This window comes from Mustelus asterias, chromosome 15 (genome assembly GCF_964213995.1).
Source record: "Mustelus asterias chromosome 15, sMusAst1.hap1.1, whole genome shotgun sequence".
Taxonomy (NCBI): domain Eukaryota; kingdom Metazoa; phylum Chordata; class Chondrichthyes; order Carcharhiniformes; family Triakidae; genus Mustelus; species Mustelus asterias.
In genome coordinates this window covers 49,023,690-49,043,143 of record NC_135815.1, presented here as the reverse complement: position 1 = coordinate 49,043,143, position 19,454 = coordinate 49,023,690, and the positions used below count along the sequence as shown (strand labels likewise).

Below are 19,454 nucleotides of genomic sequence, written 5' to 3'. Positions count from 1 at the left end.
TGTACATATATATATATACATTCATCACCCCACTGCATCTGAAAATTTTGAGAGAAGCAAAAAAAAAGTCCCAATTAAGGAAGTAAAAAATCTGGAAATCACTCTGATTCCTTTAGCCAATAGAACCAGTCCAGGAGACCTCTGGCCATAATTATGTAGATGGATGCTTTGCATGCTATTCTGGCACACTCTTCCCATAATGTGCACTTGCCCTCATGTGCATCAAAATTGGGTTTTCGTACACAACTACTGCACCTGCCGAATGCACCTGAGGTGCTTATTTATCAAATACTGTGCTACATCGCCTCAGTGGTCCGTAATGTGAAACACAGATATCGCAGATTTCATTGTTAAAGCATTTGCTGTTCTAATTGAACATACCACTTACATGTTATCCTCATCAGTGGATATTTAAATGGCATGTAGCTGATCTACAATATTTAAAAACCACACTCCTGCTGGGTAGCCTTATCCACTGTGCTGCCCACACTTTTCGTTAAGTGGTAAAGTTGTGATGACAATTACATGCTGCTGGTGGATGAGGTTCTTAGCTAATTATTATAAAATCAGTTATTACATATTTTGAAGTTATGTTATTAAAGGCCAATGTTTAATTTAAACCTAAATGAGTTTTATGGTTTACATTTGATTATACCTCCCAATTGTTTCTTAGAAATGTGATTTTTCTCCCCTTTGGCTGAGATGATGTAACATGTCTCCGGTTTGAGACAGCTTATCAAGAGTGAAGGAGTGAAGAACAATGGCAAAACTAGTCCTGAATGAAAATCAAGAGAGGAAAAGTTGACAGATTGGTGTCACACAAGCTAAGAACACACACAGACCACATCTGTTCTTGATCTTCACTCAGTCACCTACTCCACTGATGAGGATAACACGTAAGTGGTATGTTCAATTAGAACAGCAAATGTAAAGCCTTCCAATAATGTATAAACAATTTAAAAATAAACAGGCATAATAGGTTCAAAGCACTTTTATTTCTTGATCGTCACAAAGAATGTCAAATCATATTTTATATAACATTAGCTTTTGGAGAGTGAATGGAATTTTTCTTGTTTTAAAAGCAATTCAATGCACAATAATTAAAAATGACTTGAATACCACAGCTGACAGTTCATTTATTTTTATTCCTATTTTCTTATTTATATACTTTGACTGCAAAACTAATTGGTTCACATTTTTAAAATAAACATTCTCGAGTGAAGACAGCACAGCAATGTGCTTCCACAGGAGTTTATTTTTACTTTGATGAAGGTGAACAGCGTCTTTTGAGAAAAAAAATTGTCCTCAGTTTACAGTTCTACAGAGTAATACCTTTTGTATATTAGTGCAATCTTTTTTCACATCACTCATTTCTAACAGTAGATTATTGTTTGTTTTAGTAATAAAGAAAAGCTTTTCCAATAAATAGCAGTCATGCAATTAGAGGCACTTAGTTGACTATTCCAACTGGCTGCTTCGGCTGTGCGCTGGAAAGTGATGTAAGATCACGCTATTAGTATTTGGTGCTGAAATTACTGTATTCCAGTTTGGAGATTTCTTTCTCATTTGAAAAATGTGCTCGGTCGATGCGAGAGCTTGGACTTCCCACTTTGCTTAACCAATTCTTCCTGTAGAGAGAAGCAAGGTAGAATTATATCATGATATTTAAGTTAATTACCCTGTCCTCTTTTACACCTCCCTGTACCATTCTTTAGACATTGTTGCAGTCGGTGATGTCTTTCGGGCTGTGGAAGTGGTGCGGTGTAATCCAGTTAATAGTATCAGTTGGGTTTACCTGATCTGGGGAGATGGGACCTGTATGAGTTGCACCTAAATAGAGCCGGGACGGAACTCCCTGCAGGGCGACTTGCTAGTGCTATTAGGGAGGGTTTTAACTAACTTGGCAGGAGTGTGGGAACCAGGAGAAAAAATGAGGGGAATAGCAAGTTGCACAGAATACAGGGAGAATAGCCCTAGATTAGGAATAGAAATTTATTAGGTGGGATCAGAGTAAGGGATAAAGGTATAACATCTAAATCAGGATTAATGTGTATGTGTGTGAAAGCAGTGTGGTTAATAAGACTGGTGAGTTACAGGTGCTGATTGACATGTAGAAATATGATGTGGCTATAACAAGAGACCTGGCTCAAAGAAGGGCAGGACTGGGTGTTAAATATAGCTGGACACTCTGTTATTGCGGGCTTATCTCAGGATTCGTTGTCTTCTTACTCTAGATGAAATCTTGCTGGAGGCAACAGTCTTCTGTTCAAAAACATTTATTTACAAGTAAACTATTTACAATGGTTAAATAAGATCAAGACACAGCTGGAGCTACTCTGAGATGTTTCACACACATCTCTCAGTCATGGTGACATAGTTCCTTACGCACATGTTCAGTAGCTAGCATTAGAGTTAACACTTTCCTCCACATCTCCCCTGAGTCTTTATCCCCTTAATATTATGCACACATTCTCCTACACCTCCCCTAAAATATCTTCTCTTAAAGGGAATATCTCTATGGTGATTTCACCTGTCTTCCTGATTGAGAATGCTGAGCTCCTTCTGAGGTAGATGGGAATTCTGATTCTGAGGTCAGTTTGTGGGGGTTGTCACTCCTGGTCTCTCTCATTTGTGATTCTGTAGGTGTGACATTATCTTGTAGTTCAGGGTACACTGCACCTGAGTTTGTGGTTTTCTGTCCATTGGGGCAGATCTGTTGCTTTGAATGAAGCCTGACTGTGTCTTGACTAGATAGGATCTTTGTTGCTGTAGCTACCCAGTTATCATCCTAGCACATTTCTGGTCTCTGATCCACACCCTCTTTCCTCTTCCAAGGATGAAATCCCACGTCACCAGAGACTGCTGTGCCTTGGCTTGACACTTGATTACGTCAAGATCCCCTTGGTGGATCTTCTGGAGGACTTCCAGGTGGACAGCTCATGGTACCAACATTCATTCATTATATAACAGGAGGTCGTCTACAATGCTGAAGTGGCGATGTTGTTCGAAATATTTCCTCAAGACAGGATTCCTTGGAATGCTATCTGTCCAGGCAGAGTATGTGAATCTGGACTCATCATCTTGTCTTTGGGCTGCATAAAATTTGCACAACTTCTGGTCTATAGCTGGCAAGTATTTGGTAGTCTAGGTTTCAACTGTGAAGGCTTCCACTTGTGAAAACTTTGACAGGGCACTGGCTGTAGTCTTTTTTAACCCTGTACGTACACTGTTGTAGTGTCATATGTCATGAGTCTAAGTCAGAATTTCTGAATCTTGGGTGGCATCTTTGTAATTGATTTCGTGTTCAACAGTTACTAATGACCGATGATCAGTTTCAATCTTAAACTGTAGATCCAATACATAATCAGAGAATTTCTCACGTGTCAAGCCACTGCGAGGGATTCCTTTTTGATAACTGCATAGCACTGTTCAATCTCAGTTAGTGATCTGGTCGCACAGTAAACATGTCTTCTTTTGCCATCATTTTGGACTTGGAAATAGCATGATTCCCAGTCCCATTCCAGATACAATAGCTGTCTCAATGAGCTAGGACCGCTGAGGATATTGGCATCTTTCAGATTTGTTCAAATGACTGCTACTAATGCTCGGGCCAGCACCATGCCTGGTCCTGTCATAAAGAATGTCTTGCAGGTTAATTTATCTGGGCTAAGTGAGGCAGAAATTTATCTATTGGCATGGTCAATTTGGTTGACCATGCCAATTAAGCTTTGTAACTCTGTTATATTTCTCGGTGGCAGGAATTCCTTTATTGCCTTTGTTTTCTGTGGTTCTACAGTAATTGCTTGGATAATGTGCTCAAGGAACTTTATCAAAGGCCTAGAAAATTCACAGTTGTCATTGGGCATTAAGTCAGTCTCTTGCAGTGATAGTAAGACTTCCCCGACCTTATTATCGTGTTCTTGTTTGGCTGAACCATGGATCAAGATGTTGTTCATGTGACATAAAATACCTTCCATGCCCTGCAGTATATTGGATAACATCCTTTGGAATATTTCAGGAGCCAACGTGATGCCAAATGGCAGATGGTTAAAACACTACCAGCCAAAGGGTGTAATGAAAGTAGTTTGGAATTTTGATTCCTGATCCAATGGTAACTGGCATTGGTGAAGATTGTGCTTTGTGCAAGTTGGGCCAAGCCCTCATCTACCTATGCTATTGGATGTATTTCTCTTTCCACTGCCTTTTTGAGGTAGGTTAGATTAACAGAGATTTGAATGGAGGCATGGGTGGGGATCTTGAATGGAGTGGGTGGGGGATCTTACCTGGTGTGATTAGACAAATGGGTTTAGCTTCTGTCTTGAATATAATGTGATACACCATCTTCAGCTTACTTACACCTTTTAAAAGTGTGGGGAGTTCCCTCCTAAATTCATTGTCTCGTATTTTTGCATTGACTTTGCTAACTTTTATAAGCAGGTTTGGAGCTATGCAACTTGTTTGTTCATTAAAGACAATTCTTCATAATATGCAATATTTCAGACAATTCTCTACATTTGTATTTTAGAATCTTATATGGCTGGCCTTGACCATTTAATTTGATCCCCGATACCCTAGAGATGAATAGAGAACAGTTGTAGAGTCATTTTATTCAGTCTTGAAACTCTGTCAGATAACACTGAAATAACAGCTCCTGTGTCTAACTTGAATTTGGTTGGATATCCGTTTATATGTTAGCACTTCAATACTAGCTTTTATTTTCCTTTATTTCTCCTAGAAAGGTGATTTCCTGGTTGTCAAGGTCTTGAATTTTTAGGTTCCTTCAGCAGATTTCTCCTTTTGTCTTAGAGACAGATTTCCTGGAATGGCAGACAGCTTCAGAATGATTGAAGTGGCCATGGGTGGGGCATTCTTCATACCTGTGGTCCAATGTGTTGTGGTTATGTGCCTGTCCCAGTTGAATAGTGAGAGGCTTGCAGTCATGCTGAGTGTAGGGGGTGAGATAAGGCTATGAATGTGAGATCTGAATCATATGTGATGGAGAATATTGATCGGTGAGTCAAGCCTGATGGTGAATGGAGCAGTGTTTGAAGATGCTTCACTGACCTTGATCACTCATGTGAGATCATTAAATTTCTCCCACAGCCTCAAGGTCCTCTGGGCTAGACTGCTGGCATTGACAGGGACAGCTATGTTCTCCCACTACCCGATCAGTCTGAAGGGCCTTCTGGGTAATGGCTCTCTCTCCATCTGTGAACCTCCTATATTAAGGCCTTCAGTGTTGCATCAGGAACTTTGGACATGCTCTCTGGCCTTTTGCTTCACTTTCACTCTTCTTTATGCTCAGAGTTTCTTCTGTAACCAATTCCAGCACCTCCTGCAACCAGAATGTGCCTTTGCCTTTCAGAGATAAATCTAGCTTTAAGCATGCTAGCTTTGCACAAACTTGCTGATGTGTGCAGCCACTCAGCAGTGTTTTTAACACTGGGCTCCATGCCAGCAACATTTAAATTAGCAGGGAGCTTGAAGTTTGCATGCTGCTTGCATCACAATGAACAGGTAGCAGTTTATCATATGTCAGGATCCTCGTGCCCATTTTCCAGCCTTATCTAATTTTTTCCCCAGGGTGTCAATTAAAAATTTTCAGCGACTACATATTTTCCTCATAGTATTTCTTACACACATTAAATCATGAAAGGAGTTGTTTCTGGTATTTAGCCTTTTTCTGATTACGAGACTAGTTTTGATTGCCTAAGTGGGTTAGGGAGAAACTTTCCAAATTTTCTCGCCACCAATGGATCTAGATCTTTCTCTGATTTTTCATTGCTCCCTGGAGATTACATGGCTCTGGATGGGGTTGAAGTGTATGAATTATGATGTGTAAGACATTGTAATTGGATGAGACAGACTGGGTTCCTGTAAGTCACTTTTTATATGTTCCTAACTGAATTTCCTTCTTTGCCAGCAATGGTGAGCCTATCATAAGTACTATTCCTGTTCCAAAACCATTCCACATGCTTCACTACAATCCTGGGGAGAAATGACAGCAGATTAACAGTGGATTGCCACACTGCAACTGATGTGCCACCTAGAGAAGAATGTTGTCTGAAAATTACTATGTAAAAGTTACTAATAAAGAAGCTTAACCAGGTTTATTACAAGGTCAAAAAATACCTGAAAACTTAGTGCTGCTCACTGTTCTTAATATGCAAATCCTCCAGTAACTAATGGCGAAGAAGAGATAACCTGCGAATTGTGACCTGCCACAATCTGCTGTACAATTTACACCATTCATCTGGTAAAAACAGGAGGAATTTGCTGCATTTGCATGTTAATTGCCAATTAAATTGTCACTGAAATTTAGAACTGCTACTTAATAGCCTAATAGTACAAAAAGAAAATAATGAAACTGGAGTCTTGTTCCTACAGGTAGCAAATTGTTTGAAGTTTTTAAAAAATTATTTTTTGTTAGCTTTCCTTTTTGTTGCTTTTTCACTCTCTTAATTCGATCTTTATTTTCTTCCCTATTTCTTTTTTCTGTACCTGATTTGATTCTCATTCATCAAAGTTCCTTCTTTGTCCCTTCCTTTCTTTCTTATTCCTTAAGTCTCATTGGTTTAGGATTACTGTCCTGTCATTTACTAGGGTCCCAGATGATCGATCCTGTTGCATTGGCCACACTGTTATCTGTTTTCACTTTCAGCAACTTTTGAGCTCTGCGGGATAAATTCTCTAATAGCTAATAGGGCATGCCGTGAGATGTCCCACTCCAGGAAAATCTGGGTGATTAGAGATGTTAGCAGTTTACACAACAGCAGGAATCTCTGCCAAACTAATTCAGTGTTGTATGTAGGATGTTCAACTTGAAAAATAGTCATTGCTTGTGTAATACTGCTTTCTGCTTATCTATAGATTTCCCACTTCCCAGTAAAACAATAGCCTGCTTGGAATATGTTGTGGCATTCAAGTGCTTCAAATAACTTTTCCCTTGAGATCTTTTCCTTTGCAAAAAAAACTGGAATGTATGCACAAATAAGGAAGGCAAATGTCCCTTGTCTATGTGGTGTCTTTACAGAGCAGTGTTCAGGTCAGAACATGCAACTTTGGGAGTAAACATCTTAAAATAAAAATGAATTATTTGAAAGGAACTGTATAAGTTTCTTTCTTTGATATGACTTTCAGTTCTTTGACCCTTTTCCCTGTTTTTTAACATTTGGCAGCTGTAAGGGGTGAATTTCCATGTGCTTTTTCCCTAAATATCTAAAAAAGAACCACAGAAACCTTCAATTTTTGGAATTTCAAGACCCTTTATCCAAAGTTATAGCAGATGGCTGGGAGAATTCTGTGGAAATTCACCCCATAATATTAATGATGGCAAATCCATCAGTTAGGGAATTTTATGACAGTCTGCGTCCAGCTTAATGCCTCCTTTCAATGTACAACAAGGCTTGAAGTAAGGGGTTGCTAGGAAATTTCCAAAGGAGATATTGGCACAGATAGAGATGCACATATCTGTTTTGAACTTCTGGCTTGGGCTTCCAAAGATAGCTCAGTGGAACTGGTGTTAGGTCAGGGAGTTCAGGGATTTAATCCGAGATTTTGAATTGGGGTAGTTGATCTCAACCAGACCAGTGGATGGGGAACAACAACGGACCTCCAAGGTAGGTAACAATGATAAAAACAGAAAATGCTGGAAAATCTCAGCAGGTATGACAGCATCTGTGGGGAGAGAATAGAGCCAATGTTTTGGGTTTAGATGACCCTTCGTCAGAACTGAGGGCAAAGAGAATCAGCAGAGATTTATATTATGAGGGTGGAGAGAGAGAGGTGGGGGGGGGGCAGTGAAACGGGACAAAGGGAATGAAAATGAGGATACAGAAGACTGAGAAGGTGCTAAAGTTGTCGATTAAATGATCAGAATGTGTGAATGGCAGGACAGAGGTACAGATTGTAAAAGGACTGCCTGAAGAATGTGACAGTTGTCCGGGGGGAGGGAAGGGTGGGGAGAGGGCAAGGAGAGCTGGAAGCTGGAATGGAGAACTGGAAAAATGGAAGTAAGAAAGAAGGATGATAAAATGGATGAATGAGATGAAACAAAATGAAATGAAACAAATGGAAATCGGGTGAAAGTGGACCGGGGGGGGGGGGGGGGGGTTCATGCTCTGAAGTTGTTGAACTCAATGTTCAGTCCAGAAGGCTGTAAAGTACCCAATCAGAAGATGACATGCTGTTCCTCCAGTTTGTGTTGAGGTTCGCTGGAACATTGCAAAAGGCCAAGGAAGGACATGTGGACAGGAGAGCAGGGTGGTGTGTTGAAGTGGCAAGTGACAGGAAGGTCAGGGTCCTGCTTGCAGACGGACCGAAGGTGTTCAGCAAAGCGGTAACTGTCTGTGTTTAGTCTCTCCGATGTAAAGTAGACCACATTGAGAGCAGCGAATTCAATAGACCAGACTAAAGGAGGTGCATATGAAGTGCTGCTTCACCTGAAAGGGGTGTTTAGGACCTGGGATGGTGAGCAGGGAGGTGGTAAAGGGGCAGGTGTTGCACCTTCTATGATTGCATGGGAAGGTGCCGTGGGCAAGGGGTGAGGTGTTGGGTGTGATGGAGTAGACCAGGGTGTCCTGGAGAGAATGCTGATGGGGGGTGAGGGGAAGATGTGTTGAGAAGTGGCATCATGCTGGAGTTGGGTAATGATGATATGATCATTGTTTCCAACTATTATCAAGTAACCACACTGAGAAAGAACTTGTGTAGTTGTTGCATGAGGATGGAATCAGGCTTGGTGTGAATAGCTGTCAACACTTACTGTTTAGGGTGTTTACAAAGAATGTTCATTAGGGTGAGGTATTTTCAAAAGACTACAAGAGGCCTGGGGAATCATATCTCAGGAAGAGGCAGCACCATCAGCAGAGAATTCAAACATGTTCCAGCTGAAGTGTTCATTGCGATTGTTAAATGAGACCTCTTTCATGCTTCTGTTTTTGCCAAATTTCTAAATAGTTACTTTTCAGCATTTGAAACCAGCTACAGTGCAACTGGGGTATTATTTACTCCCACTGCGTGAACGGTGAGAAACTTTCATCAAGGATTTCTGGATCTTGTGCAAAAGCAGAAACTCAAGCCTTTTCTTTTACTTTTTTGCTTCCCAAAGAAACTGAATCCAATTATTACATCCCAAATGTCACGCAGGCTGAAAAGTGGAACAAAGAATCCAGAACCCAGTTTTAATGCTTTGGGTGCTGGAAAGCTTAAATAAAAGCAGAACATGGTGGAAACTCTCAGCAACTCTGACAGCATCTTTAGAGAGAGAAACAAGAGTTAGTGGGATGAATCTTACTAGCCCTCTGGAGACGGGCTGGGACCAAGAGAACTCATTAAACGGCAACAGAAGGGAAACCTGAGTTCCTCCCAGAACCAGGGAACATTCCCAGAAGTGGGAATGGTAGCAGTTTGGTTGCCTTCCGACTGGAGTGGGAAGCCAATTAATGCAATTACTGGGAGAATGGAGTTGAATCCTTCAGGAAGAAGGGTGCCCTCGACTGTGTCCATTCTCTTTCATGCACTTGTACTGTCACCCTTTAACCTGCCTCCCAGAATCATGAGTGAGTCCTTTCACCCTATTACCCTCTGTATGCAACAGATCACCCTCTACCATTTCTGCCACTTCCCAACATGAAACCACTAGCAAACATCTCTTCCCCTCCCCTTTCAACATACCAAAGGGACCATCCCCATCACTCTTAGTCCGCTCCTCAGACATATTTCCCATTGCTTTCTCCATGGCAATGCCTTGACCAAACAGAGTTGACTTGGCAACCACTCAGCACCCTTTTCTCCTATGGTGTAAATGGTTGTGATTGTTTGAAATTTGGCATTCTTGCGCTTGTCCTGATGAGTGCAAGACAAAAAGCAAAATGTCTCAGCAATTTTTAGGTTCAGCAGTACCAAAGCGACTATTGTATTCACTGCTCAGAAAGCAGTCTCCGCTACACTGGGGGGGGTGGCGGGGAAAGGGGAAAGAAACACAGGCTGGATGACTGCTTTGAGAAACATCTCCGTTCAGTCTACAAGCTAACCCTGAGTTTCCTGGTGTCTGTCATTTTAATTCTCTGCTGTTTTCCCACTTTGATTTTTCTGTCCTTGGCCTGCTGCAGTGTTCCAAAGAAGCTTGATAAACAGCACCTCATCTTTTGACTGGATACACTACAGCCTTCTGTGATTCAACGTTTGAGTTCAACAATTTTAGATTCTAATCTCTGCCCCCATTTCATGCTTTTTGCAGCTTTGTTTTTTTTCTCTCTTGTTTCTTTCTTTACTTTGTGTTTGGACTGCGGCAATCCTGACATTCACAGCTCCTGTAGACACATCTTTTGTTTCCTTACTTGTTCCATTATCACTCCCTTTGGCTTTGTATCATGAGATCTTTTGTTATTTTATCTGTCTTGCTCTCCAACCCATCACAGAACTTCCCTTTTGTTCTTCTTCCCATTCTCTCTCCTTTCATTTGTTTAAAACCTATCACATTTCTAACTTTCCGCATTCTGATGAAGGGTCACAGACCTGAAACTTTAACTGTGTTTTTCTCTCTCCATAGATGCTGCCAGACCAGCCAAGTGTTCCCAGCATTTTCCATTATCTCCAATTTTATCCCCCTGAAGGGAATTGTGTGGCTAGAGTCCAAGTCAAATAGCAAACCGCCAGGCATACCATCCTGTCCTCTGCTGCACAATGTGGGGAGATTTTAATTCAGTCCATCGCCTGAAACCAGAGGGAAGTACGAGCTAGACGGAGGGAGATAATGGGCAGCAGATACCACAGATGTGGAGCCGAAGGAACAATCCCCAGTCTTGGTAAGTGGTTGGAAAGGATGTCGGGAAGGCAAGATTATAATTCCTGCTCCTCCAGGCCCATAAGGAAACTAATGAAATAAAATTAGGCTACTTTTCTGGGTTACTACTGGTTAATCTTTCCTGTGCAGACCTCGGGATGAAATGCAGTTGGGTCCCTGGGAACCTGACTGGTCTGCAATATTTAAAGAAGAATCTGGTTGTCTTATTGCAGGTGACAATCACATCTGGATAGAAGAGCAGGGTACAATTACAACCTGTGGGAAGGCAATAGAATTGGAGCAGGTAAATCATTGCAGTTATTTTAACAGCCTGTCCCATTTCTGTCAGATGGGCAAGATTAAAATATGCTCTCAGGCTTGACAGCTGGGACCTCTGATCTGTAATGATCAGTTCCATATTGTGTTGTGCATTCATTCACACTTATCAGGGTATTTTCTCACATGGGCTTATTTCCTCTTATCTCTGTGCACCATTTGACTGCACTGTCAGCATAATATTTTCTGGGTAGAAGAGAAATAAGTGACCTTGCTCCTGAAGGAGCACACATTATCTCATCAGCAGGAAATAACTTTTAAATTATTTATCAATTGTCAGATTCTTCATCCATAAGCACTAATGCTTAGATAATGATTATTGCTGCACATCGATTACTGTAACATAGGTTTGCATTTATAGCTACATCTCAGATCTTTGAAAATAATTTGCAATAATCTCAACCGATTCAGAGATCCTTCTGCTATTATTTGATGACTAAAACTACTTTCATGTAGGTTTAAATCAGTCAAAACCACCATTTATTTTGCTTATTTTATTTCCTGCAAAAATAAGAAATCTATTCTGTTCCAGGATACCGACATAAGGAAAGCATTTACCCTTTATGGTTACTGCTGGTTGTTTTCCCCCTTTTAAAGGGCACAGTGGTTAGCACTGCTACCTCACAGTGCCAGGGACCCGGGTTCAATTCCAGCCTCGGGAGACTGTCTGTCTGTGTGGAGTTTGCACGTTCTCCCAGTGACTGCGTGGGTTTCCTCTGGGTGCTCTGGTTTCCTCCCACAGTCCAAAGATGTGCAGGTTAGGTGCATTGGCCATGTTAAATTGCCCCTTAGTATTAGGGGATTAGAAGGGTAAATATGTGGGGTTGCAGGGATAGGGCCTGGGTGTGATTGTGGTTGGTGCTGACTCAATGGACTGAATGGCCTTCTTCTGCAATGTAGGGATTCCATGAGTCTATACTACAGAAAATAGACTGGAAAATCAAGAGTAGATTTAAAATGCATTGCATTCATAATATTCACAATCCTAGTTTCATGTATTATGACTGCAACTAATGGAGGTATCTGGAACATGTTAGATCTGGGAGTGTTTCTGGGAGAAGAGCATAGGAGAAAGAAGACTGTGAGGGTTATAAGTCTTCACCCTGCTCCCACCCTCAGATGTTTGAAATATTCCTTACATGTTGTTTCCCAGATCTTAGTTGCACATGCAATTTTTGCAACATATTTACATTAAACAACGAAGAAAATCAGTCCCCATTTGGTACAGGAAAAGCTGTTTGTGACAACCTGCCTTCACTTCTAAAAGGCCGGATTGCTGGGTTCCAATAGCACAGGAACAGGAACTGAGTGCTTTAAATCTTATACTGTGCATAATTAGAATGGTAGTGAAATTGCAGTAAGCACTTTAAAGAGAATAAAGTTGGCTTAAGGAGATTGGTTCAGAGTGCAGCAATTTTCTTTTTCTTGAGACGGGTTGGTTAAGCAGCAGAGATGGAGAGAGCATCAAGCCTTTGAACAGGAATGGGGAGATTGCACTGTCTTTTCGAATGATTCATAAATACAGAAAAGGGCAACAAGCAACAGCAGCATAGAGAGGAAGCAAAGGTGAGAAGCTGAATCCTCCCAGACCTCGGGCGGCTGGCACTATAGAAACAATACAATATCGAAGCAACTCACACACACTGCTTGGCAGCTGCTAGAACCAGAGGTGAACTGAGTCATGTGGAAAGAATGAGTCAATCCGAGCTAAGTATGAGAGCTAGGTTTAAAAATAGGAAGCTTAAGTATGACAGAAATGCCTTACAGATAGGTGTGATGAAAGTCATGTGATGGAAAATGCAAAACATGGAAGCGTCACATTTACAGGAAGTATGAATGCCCCAATGCACAGGCCTTAAAATATTTAGGAAAGCTTTACGAGGGAAAATTCAATGATCCTGTGTTAATATTGGTTATCGACAGAGCCAATTAAACTCTCATTAACTATGGTGCCTGCCTTCACCCGTGCCTTCTTGGTGACCCGACAACTTTTTATTCTTGTGTGGCCTAGTGCTATGTCTAGGTCTCTCCCCAGGATGCACATCAGAGGTGGAAGTGGCTTGCTGTGTGGCCCCGTGGCCTTTGATGCCCTTGGTGGGCATCCCCTGAGGGCCAGGACCTGAGAGGCCCCAGCCGACTTCCGGGTGTCACGGCTGTAGCAGTGCCGCCCTGTTGAGCCCACTGCCCATGAGATACACCAGTGTGACGAAGAGGGAATCAGAAGAGTCACAGACTGCTGGAGTCTCCAGGGTGGAAGGCCCTGGCATAGACTCCAGTCCTTTCTCCTCCCTCGGTGAGCTCGTAGGCCCCTGGGACAATCCATGGGACAGAGGGGCAGCTGGAGTAAGCTCCAGAAGCTTCTGCATCACCTGGTTCTGCCAGTCCTGGAGGCCCAGCTGTGTCTGCACCATGGTGTGTGAGCCATCAGGGATGACCTTCTGAGTCTGGACCAAGCTCTGGACCCCCTCCACAATTGCCTGATGTGACTGGGCCAAGCTCTCAAGGCCTGCAGCCATGGCCTTCTGTGTCCTGAACATGCTCCCAAGACCCTCAGCCATGTTCCTCTGAGATTCGGCCATGCCTTGGATCCTACCACCCATGGCAACCATTTCCTGCCCTAGGATTTCCACTGCAGTCACCACCCTTGCAGTGTTGGTTGGGTGCCATGCAATGCCGGCACCACCTCCTGTGCCTGAAGGCTGTGGGGCTCCTCCTATCCCTGGCACTGCTTCTGCATCTCCAGCAGCTTCAGAAGAACTGATCCCAGTGGCTTGGCACCTGGCTGGAGGCCAGCTGTCTCCTTGGCTCTGGGAGAATCAACCTGTCCAATCCCTCGGGTGTTCCCGCCTCCATCTGATGTGCATCAATGGCTGTGTGGTACTCACCAGAAGGTTCGCCAGAAGCCTGACCGTTAGCATGTCCCACCGAGGTGAGTGTCTCTGTGCTGGTGAATGGTGCGGGTGATGCCTCTGATGCTTGGTCAGTGCTTTCCTCGGAGGCTTCCTCTGCGGTGTCGACAAAGGTCGCAGTGGGGGCACCGACTCCTGAGGGCCTGGCCTCATTGAGTTCTGCTCCTGAAAAGAAAGGCATATAGTTCAGTGCAAGAAAGGGCCAAGTATCTGGGCAGCTTGCAACTTACTTGAGAAATGTCATATGAATGAAGATTTTGTGGCCCCTCACTTCTGTAGGGCAAATCGACCTGACTAAGTCACAACTCTCTCCTCTGCCTCCCCTGAGAGCAGTAAGAAGTCTCACAACACCAGGTTAAAGTCCAACAGGTTTACTTGGTAGCGAAAGCTACTAGCTTTCGGAGTCTCGCTCCTTCTTCAGGTGAGTGAGAGTTCTGTTCACAAACAGGGCATATAAAGACACAAACTCAATTTACAAAATAATGGTTGGAATCTTTACAGGTAATCAAGTCTTAAAGGTACAGACAATGTGAGTGGAGAGAGGGTTAAGCACAGGTTAAAGAGATGTGTATTGTATCAGGTTGTCTACCTGATACGCTGCAGGAAAGGATGTCCCGAGGCATGGTACATTGGGGAGACCATGCAGACACTATGACAACGGATGAATGAACACCGCTCAACAATCACCAGGCAAGAGTGTTCTCTTCCAGTTGGGGAACACTTCAGCGGTCACGGGCATTCGGCCTCTGATCTTCGGGTAAGCGTTCTCCAAGGCGGCCTTCACGACACACGACAACGCAGAGTCGCTGAGCAGAGACTGATAGCCAAGTTCCGCACACATGAGACGGCCTCAACTGGGATCTTGGGTTCATGTCACACTATCTGTAACCCCCACGACTTGCCTGGGCTTGCGAAATCTCACGAACTGTCCCGGCTGGAGACAATACACATCTCACTAACCTGTGCTTAACCCTCTCTCCACTCACATTGTCTGTACCTTTAAGACTTGATTACCTGTAAAGATTCGCATTCCAACCATTATTTTGTAAATTGAGTTTGTGTCTTTATATGCCCTGTTTGTGAACTGAAATCCCACTCACCTGACGAAGGGGCAGCGCTCCAAAAGCTAGTGGCTTGTGCTACCAAATAAACCTGTTGGACTTTAACCTGGTGTTGTGAGACTTCTTACTGTGTTTATCCCAGTCCAACGCTGGCATCTCCATATCATCCCCTGAGACCTCCATCGCTCGCTCTTCAAAAGGAGTCAGGAGATGCAGCTTGAGGACTCCACCATTCAGCCGCTCCTGTTAATTACGTGCCATCTTCACCTGCGGAAGCGTAAGGGGGTGATTGAAAGTCTGATGGCTGGAAGGCCGCGAGGTGTCTGAGGGGGGAGGAGGGTGCAGGTGGGGTATTTTGGGACCAGGCCTCGGCAAGCTGGGGTTGTGACGCGGAGCTGCCAGAGGGGTTTGGGGACAATGCCGGGGGGGAGGTCAGGTGTTTGGTCACAGGGTGGGGAAAGGGATGAGAGAGACAGGACAAGATGGACACTCACCCTTGATGCCTGGATGAGGTGGTACATTTTCTTGTGGCACTGGCGGCCGGTCCAGTCCAGTCACACCACCGCATCCCAGGCCGCATTGCTGTCCCAAACCCTGGATCATCTGCCATCTCGGGAACAAGATGGGCCGTGTCTCCTCCACGGCATCCAGCAGCTGTCCTGACGCTCCCCCCGTGAAGCATGGGGCTGATCTCTCCATTCTTCCGCTGTGACTGACAGTGTGTGCATCTCTCGTGTTTAAATGCAGCTCTCCCTCCTTAAGAGGGCACGGCTGCAACCACTTGGGGTGATTCACGCGCCTGGAGCCGACATGACTGCTCTTTCAGTGCATCAATTGTTGGAAGATCGTGATGCAGAACAAACCTGAGACAGGGGTGGATTGCTCCAGTTTCCTCGTGGTTATGACACTTAGGGGTGATCTTACTGGCTCGTCACACTGGTCGATCGATGTGGCGAGCCGGTAAGATCAGATTAAACATTGGGCTCACGCCCGGTTTCTTGCCTCTCCCAATGTTACCGACTCTTTTCTGCCGGCGAAATCAGCCTCGCACCCTTTTCAACGGCATATTTAAATGTCATTAGTGAGTCCCAGATGCAATCGTCCGAGCTCACTTGCCCCCACTTGCTCACCAGTCGAGGTCCTCACCGGCAAGGATCACATCCGGTCTCCACCAATAGGGACCGGAGGTCATTGAAGTCCCTGTGTTTTTGGGGCAGAGGCGGGCTGTGCCCCCTGGCAGTGCCAGGTGGATAGGACCTATATGGAGGGGTGGGGCCCATGACGGAGGTCAGGGCCATGACAGGGAGGTAGGGGAGGGGCGCTGCATAGGGACGGATACTCCGCATTGTGGATTGGCTGGGGTGGCGATTGACCGGGGGGGGGTGGAATCGGGGGCGGTCATCGGCGGGGGGAGGGGGAATCGGAGGTGGTGATGAGTCAGGGGAGGAGGAATCGGGGGCGGTGATTGGCTAGGGGGCAGAAATTGGGGGCGGTGATTGGCTGGGGGAGTGGGAATGGGGGGCAGTGATTGGCCAGGAGGCGGGAATCAGGGGCGGTGATCGGCCGGGGAGGAATCGGGGGCGATTGGCCGGGGGCAATCGGGGATGGTGATCAGCCGGGCGAGGAGGAATCGTGGGTGGTGATCGGTCGGGGAGGAATCGGGGGCGGTGATCGGCTGGGGGGCAATTGGGGGCAGTGATCAGCTGGGCGGGAGGGGAATCGGGAGCGGTGATCGGCCGGGGGCGGGGGGGGGGGGAGAATCGGGGGGGGGGGGCGGTGATCGGTGGGGGTGGGGAGGGAATCAGGGGCGGTGATTGGCTGGGGAGGAGGGTTGAATTGGGGGCAGTGATTGGCCGAGGGGGGGGGGGGGAATTGGGGGCAGTGATTGGCTGGGGGGGTGTTGAATTGGGGGCAGTGATCAGCTGGGGGAGGGGGAAATCGGGGGCGGTGATCGACTGGGGAAGGGGGAAATCGGAGCGGTGATTGGCCAGGGGTGGGAATCAGGGGCGGTGATCGGCTAGAGGGGTATCGGGGGCTACGATTGTGGGGGGGCGGGTGATATCTGGGGTGTGATCGATGGGGCGGGGGGGTTGATGTTTGAGGGGTGGAGTGATACATCTTCCAGTGTTCTGTGCACACTGATACACAGTGTACTGGGAGATCGGGGTGCCTGCGCAGTGGTGCACGTAGAGCCAGCAGTCGGCTTCCCGGTGCCCACTCCCCCTGCTAGCGAAAATCACACTTTGCCTCATTTTATTCTCTAAGTGCTGTACGATTGTTTCTGGGAGCTCACTCAACAAATTGGGTGCGATTCTCTCCTGGTTTCAAAATCATCTGGCACTTAGAATTATTTTGGTAAGATCGCCCCCTTTGAAATTTTGGGGAACATTCCAGCCCTGGTTTTAATTTGCTTATATCTGACTATCATTACCCTTGAGTGAGGCTCCCATCGAAAAACCCAGGATCGTTGCAATTGTTTTCGTGACTTTTTTTAAAAAAGCCCATTAAATATTATTTTTCCTGATAATGAATGTCTAGACTAGAGTAGAACCAGACAGCCTCCTGGATAAAATCTGTTTCCAGATTTTCAGGGCTGTCCAAGATACAGATGTTATTGCATCATTCTTGGTCATTCTGCCTAATTCATGGTTCCTTTCCAGCTGGACAATTGTTTTGGATTAAATCGGTGTGACTATCTCGTCACCTTACTGGTGCTATATTCAGTGTTTTGCCCCACTATTTACCAGCTGGTTTGATCTGCTCCAAGGGGTGATGGCTGAGTGTCTATTACTCCAGGGGCAGTGGTCACAAAGTTAGAGCTCATGCCACAGTCACTCTGACATGAGCATCCCGAATTAGGGGCAATAATCAGCCATTCTGTCAAAGAGGATTCAGTGTGCAGATTCTAGATCCGTAAGAGAGAGAGGCACAATTAGGCTCTCGGCTTGTACAACCTGGACTGTTGTAGATCTGCTGCTCATCTTACTGCCAGTCACAGAGCTGCCAGCATCTTGACAGCTGAGAACATGTCAGGGTTTGCACTCGTCATTCCAGCTGGAGTGCTCCCAGCCTGTACTGGACTAAAACTCAGAGCTAAAGTTGCAGAAGGGTGACAGGCGAATTCAGTGGATAATGTAGTTGGTGCACTGAGGTTTCAGACAGTCCTAAAGCTCTGCAGGCAAGATTTTTATTGGCAGCAGCAGCAGATTAGAAACAGAGGGATCAGCTGATTAAGCTACGCTGACCAATCCATTGTACACAAGCCTGACGTGAGGGCTTCACACTCCATTGTTAGCTAAATGCAAATCATTTGGTGAAGGCTGGTAGTAATTATTCAGGGGAGCCCCATAGGATCGAATTGATAGACTCGGAGCCAGGGATGTGCAGGATGGCCAGAGGGAAAGGTATTTCTTGCCTTTTGAGCTGGAAATAACTTTGCGGGGGGAGGGAGAGTGAGTTCTGTGCTTCTTATTTTTATATGGCTCGCAGGGTTACATGAGACAACTTTGGGTAGAAGTCATCAGCCAAGCCCAGAATTCTCATTCTAGACAGCTTGATAGGCAATTGAGTCATAGATCCTTTTAAAGAGCTTTGAAAAATCACATAAAAGATGCTCAGAAAAGCACAGATTTGACATAAAATACCAGCAGAGGATTTCAGTTTGGATCTGAATGCAATGTTGAGAGGCCAAGGCAGTATGTGAATTTATGAACCATGCAATTCTCAATCAGATAAACAATTATCCTTTACAATTTGGCAATATTACAAGTTCCATAGGCCGTGATTTTCCAGTCACGTCACACCCGGTGCAAAACGTGTTAGAGCAGAGTGGGGCTGGAAAATCGCAGTAAGGGCGGGAACCAGGTTAGCATTTTTAAATGAGCATTTAAATATGCTGAGTCCGGATCTTCCCTGCTCCCGGGATTTTCCTATCCTCGGGTGCAGTGGGAGCCCGAAGAGAATCACTACTTGTCTCCACAAATAGCGACTAGGTGTGATGGCGGGCGAGGAGGCTACTGAAGCTCTCAATGGTCGGGGCATGGCTGAGCACTGCCAATCTGCCACTGTGGAAGTACCAACCTGCCAGGTGGGCATTGCCAAGTGGGCTGGAGCATGATGGAGGTGGAGCATGAGGAGGATGGAGCTTGAGGGGGTGGAGCCTGAAGGGCTGGGGCAATGGGGGGGGGGGAGGTTTAATGAAGTGGGTGGAGACATGAAGGGGCTCCAATGCTGGCGATTTTTGTTGGGAAGTGGGGTGGGTAAACACCCCTGATGTCCATGACGGGAGGGAAGGCAGTCCCCAATTTCAGTTTGAGATTGGGATGCTCTTGCTGGGCTTACCGGTGTGTTTAGGCCCTGCCC

General features: G+C 45.2%; 1 protein-coding gene across 5 annotated transcripts in view; it reads right to left on the bottom strand.

The window, feature by feature from the left end:
* Nucleotides 1-19,454, bottom strand: part of acyp2 (acylphosphatase 2, muscle type) — a 116,954-nt gene that overhangs the window by 10,654 nt on the left and 86,846 nt on the right. For 3 of the 5 annotated variants that reach the window (XM_078229862.1, XM_078229861.1, XM_078229860.1), the window contains one exon: nucleotides 974-1,628. The exons of 1 other annotated variant lie outside the window; for it this stretch is intronic. In XM_078229862.1, coding sequence (XP_078085988.1) covers nucleotides 1,514-1,628 — 115 coding nt within the window. In that variant the 3' untranslated portion in view covers nucleotides 974-1,513. Of the gene's footprint in view, nucleotides 1-973; nucleotides 1,629-19,454 lie in introns of those variants that run through there. One more of the 5 variants, XM_078229857.1, reaches the window with a different exon arrangement.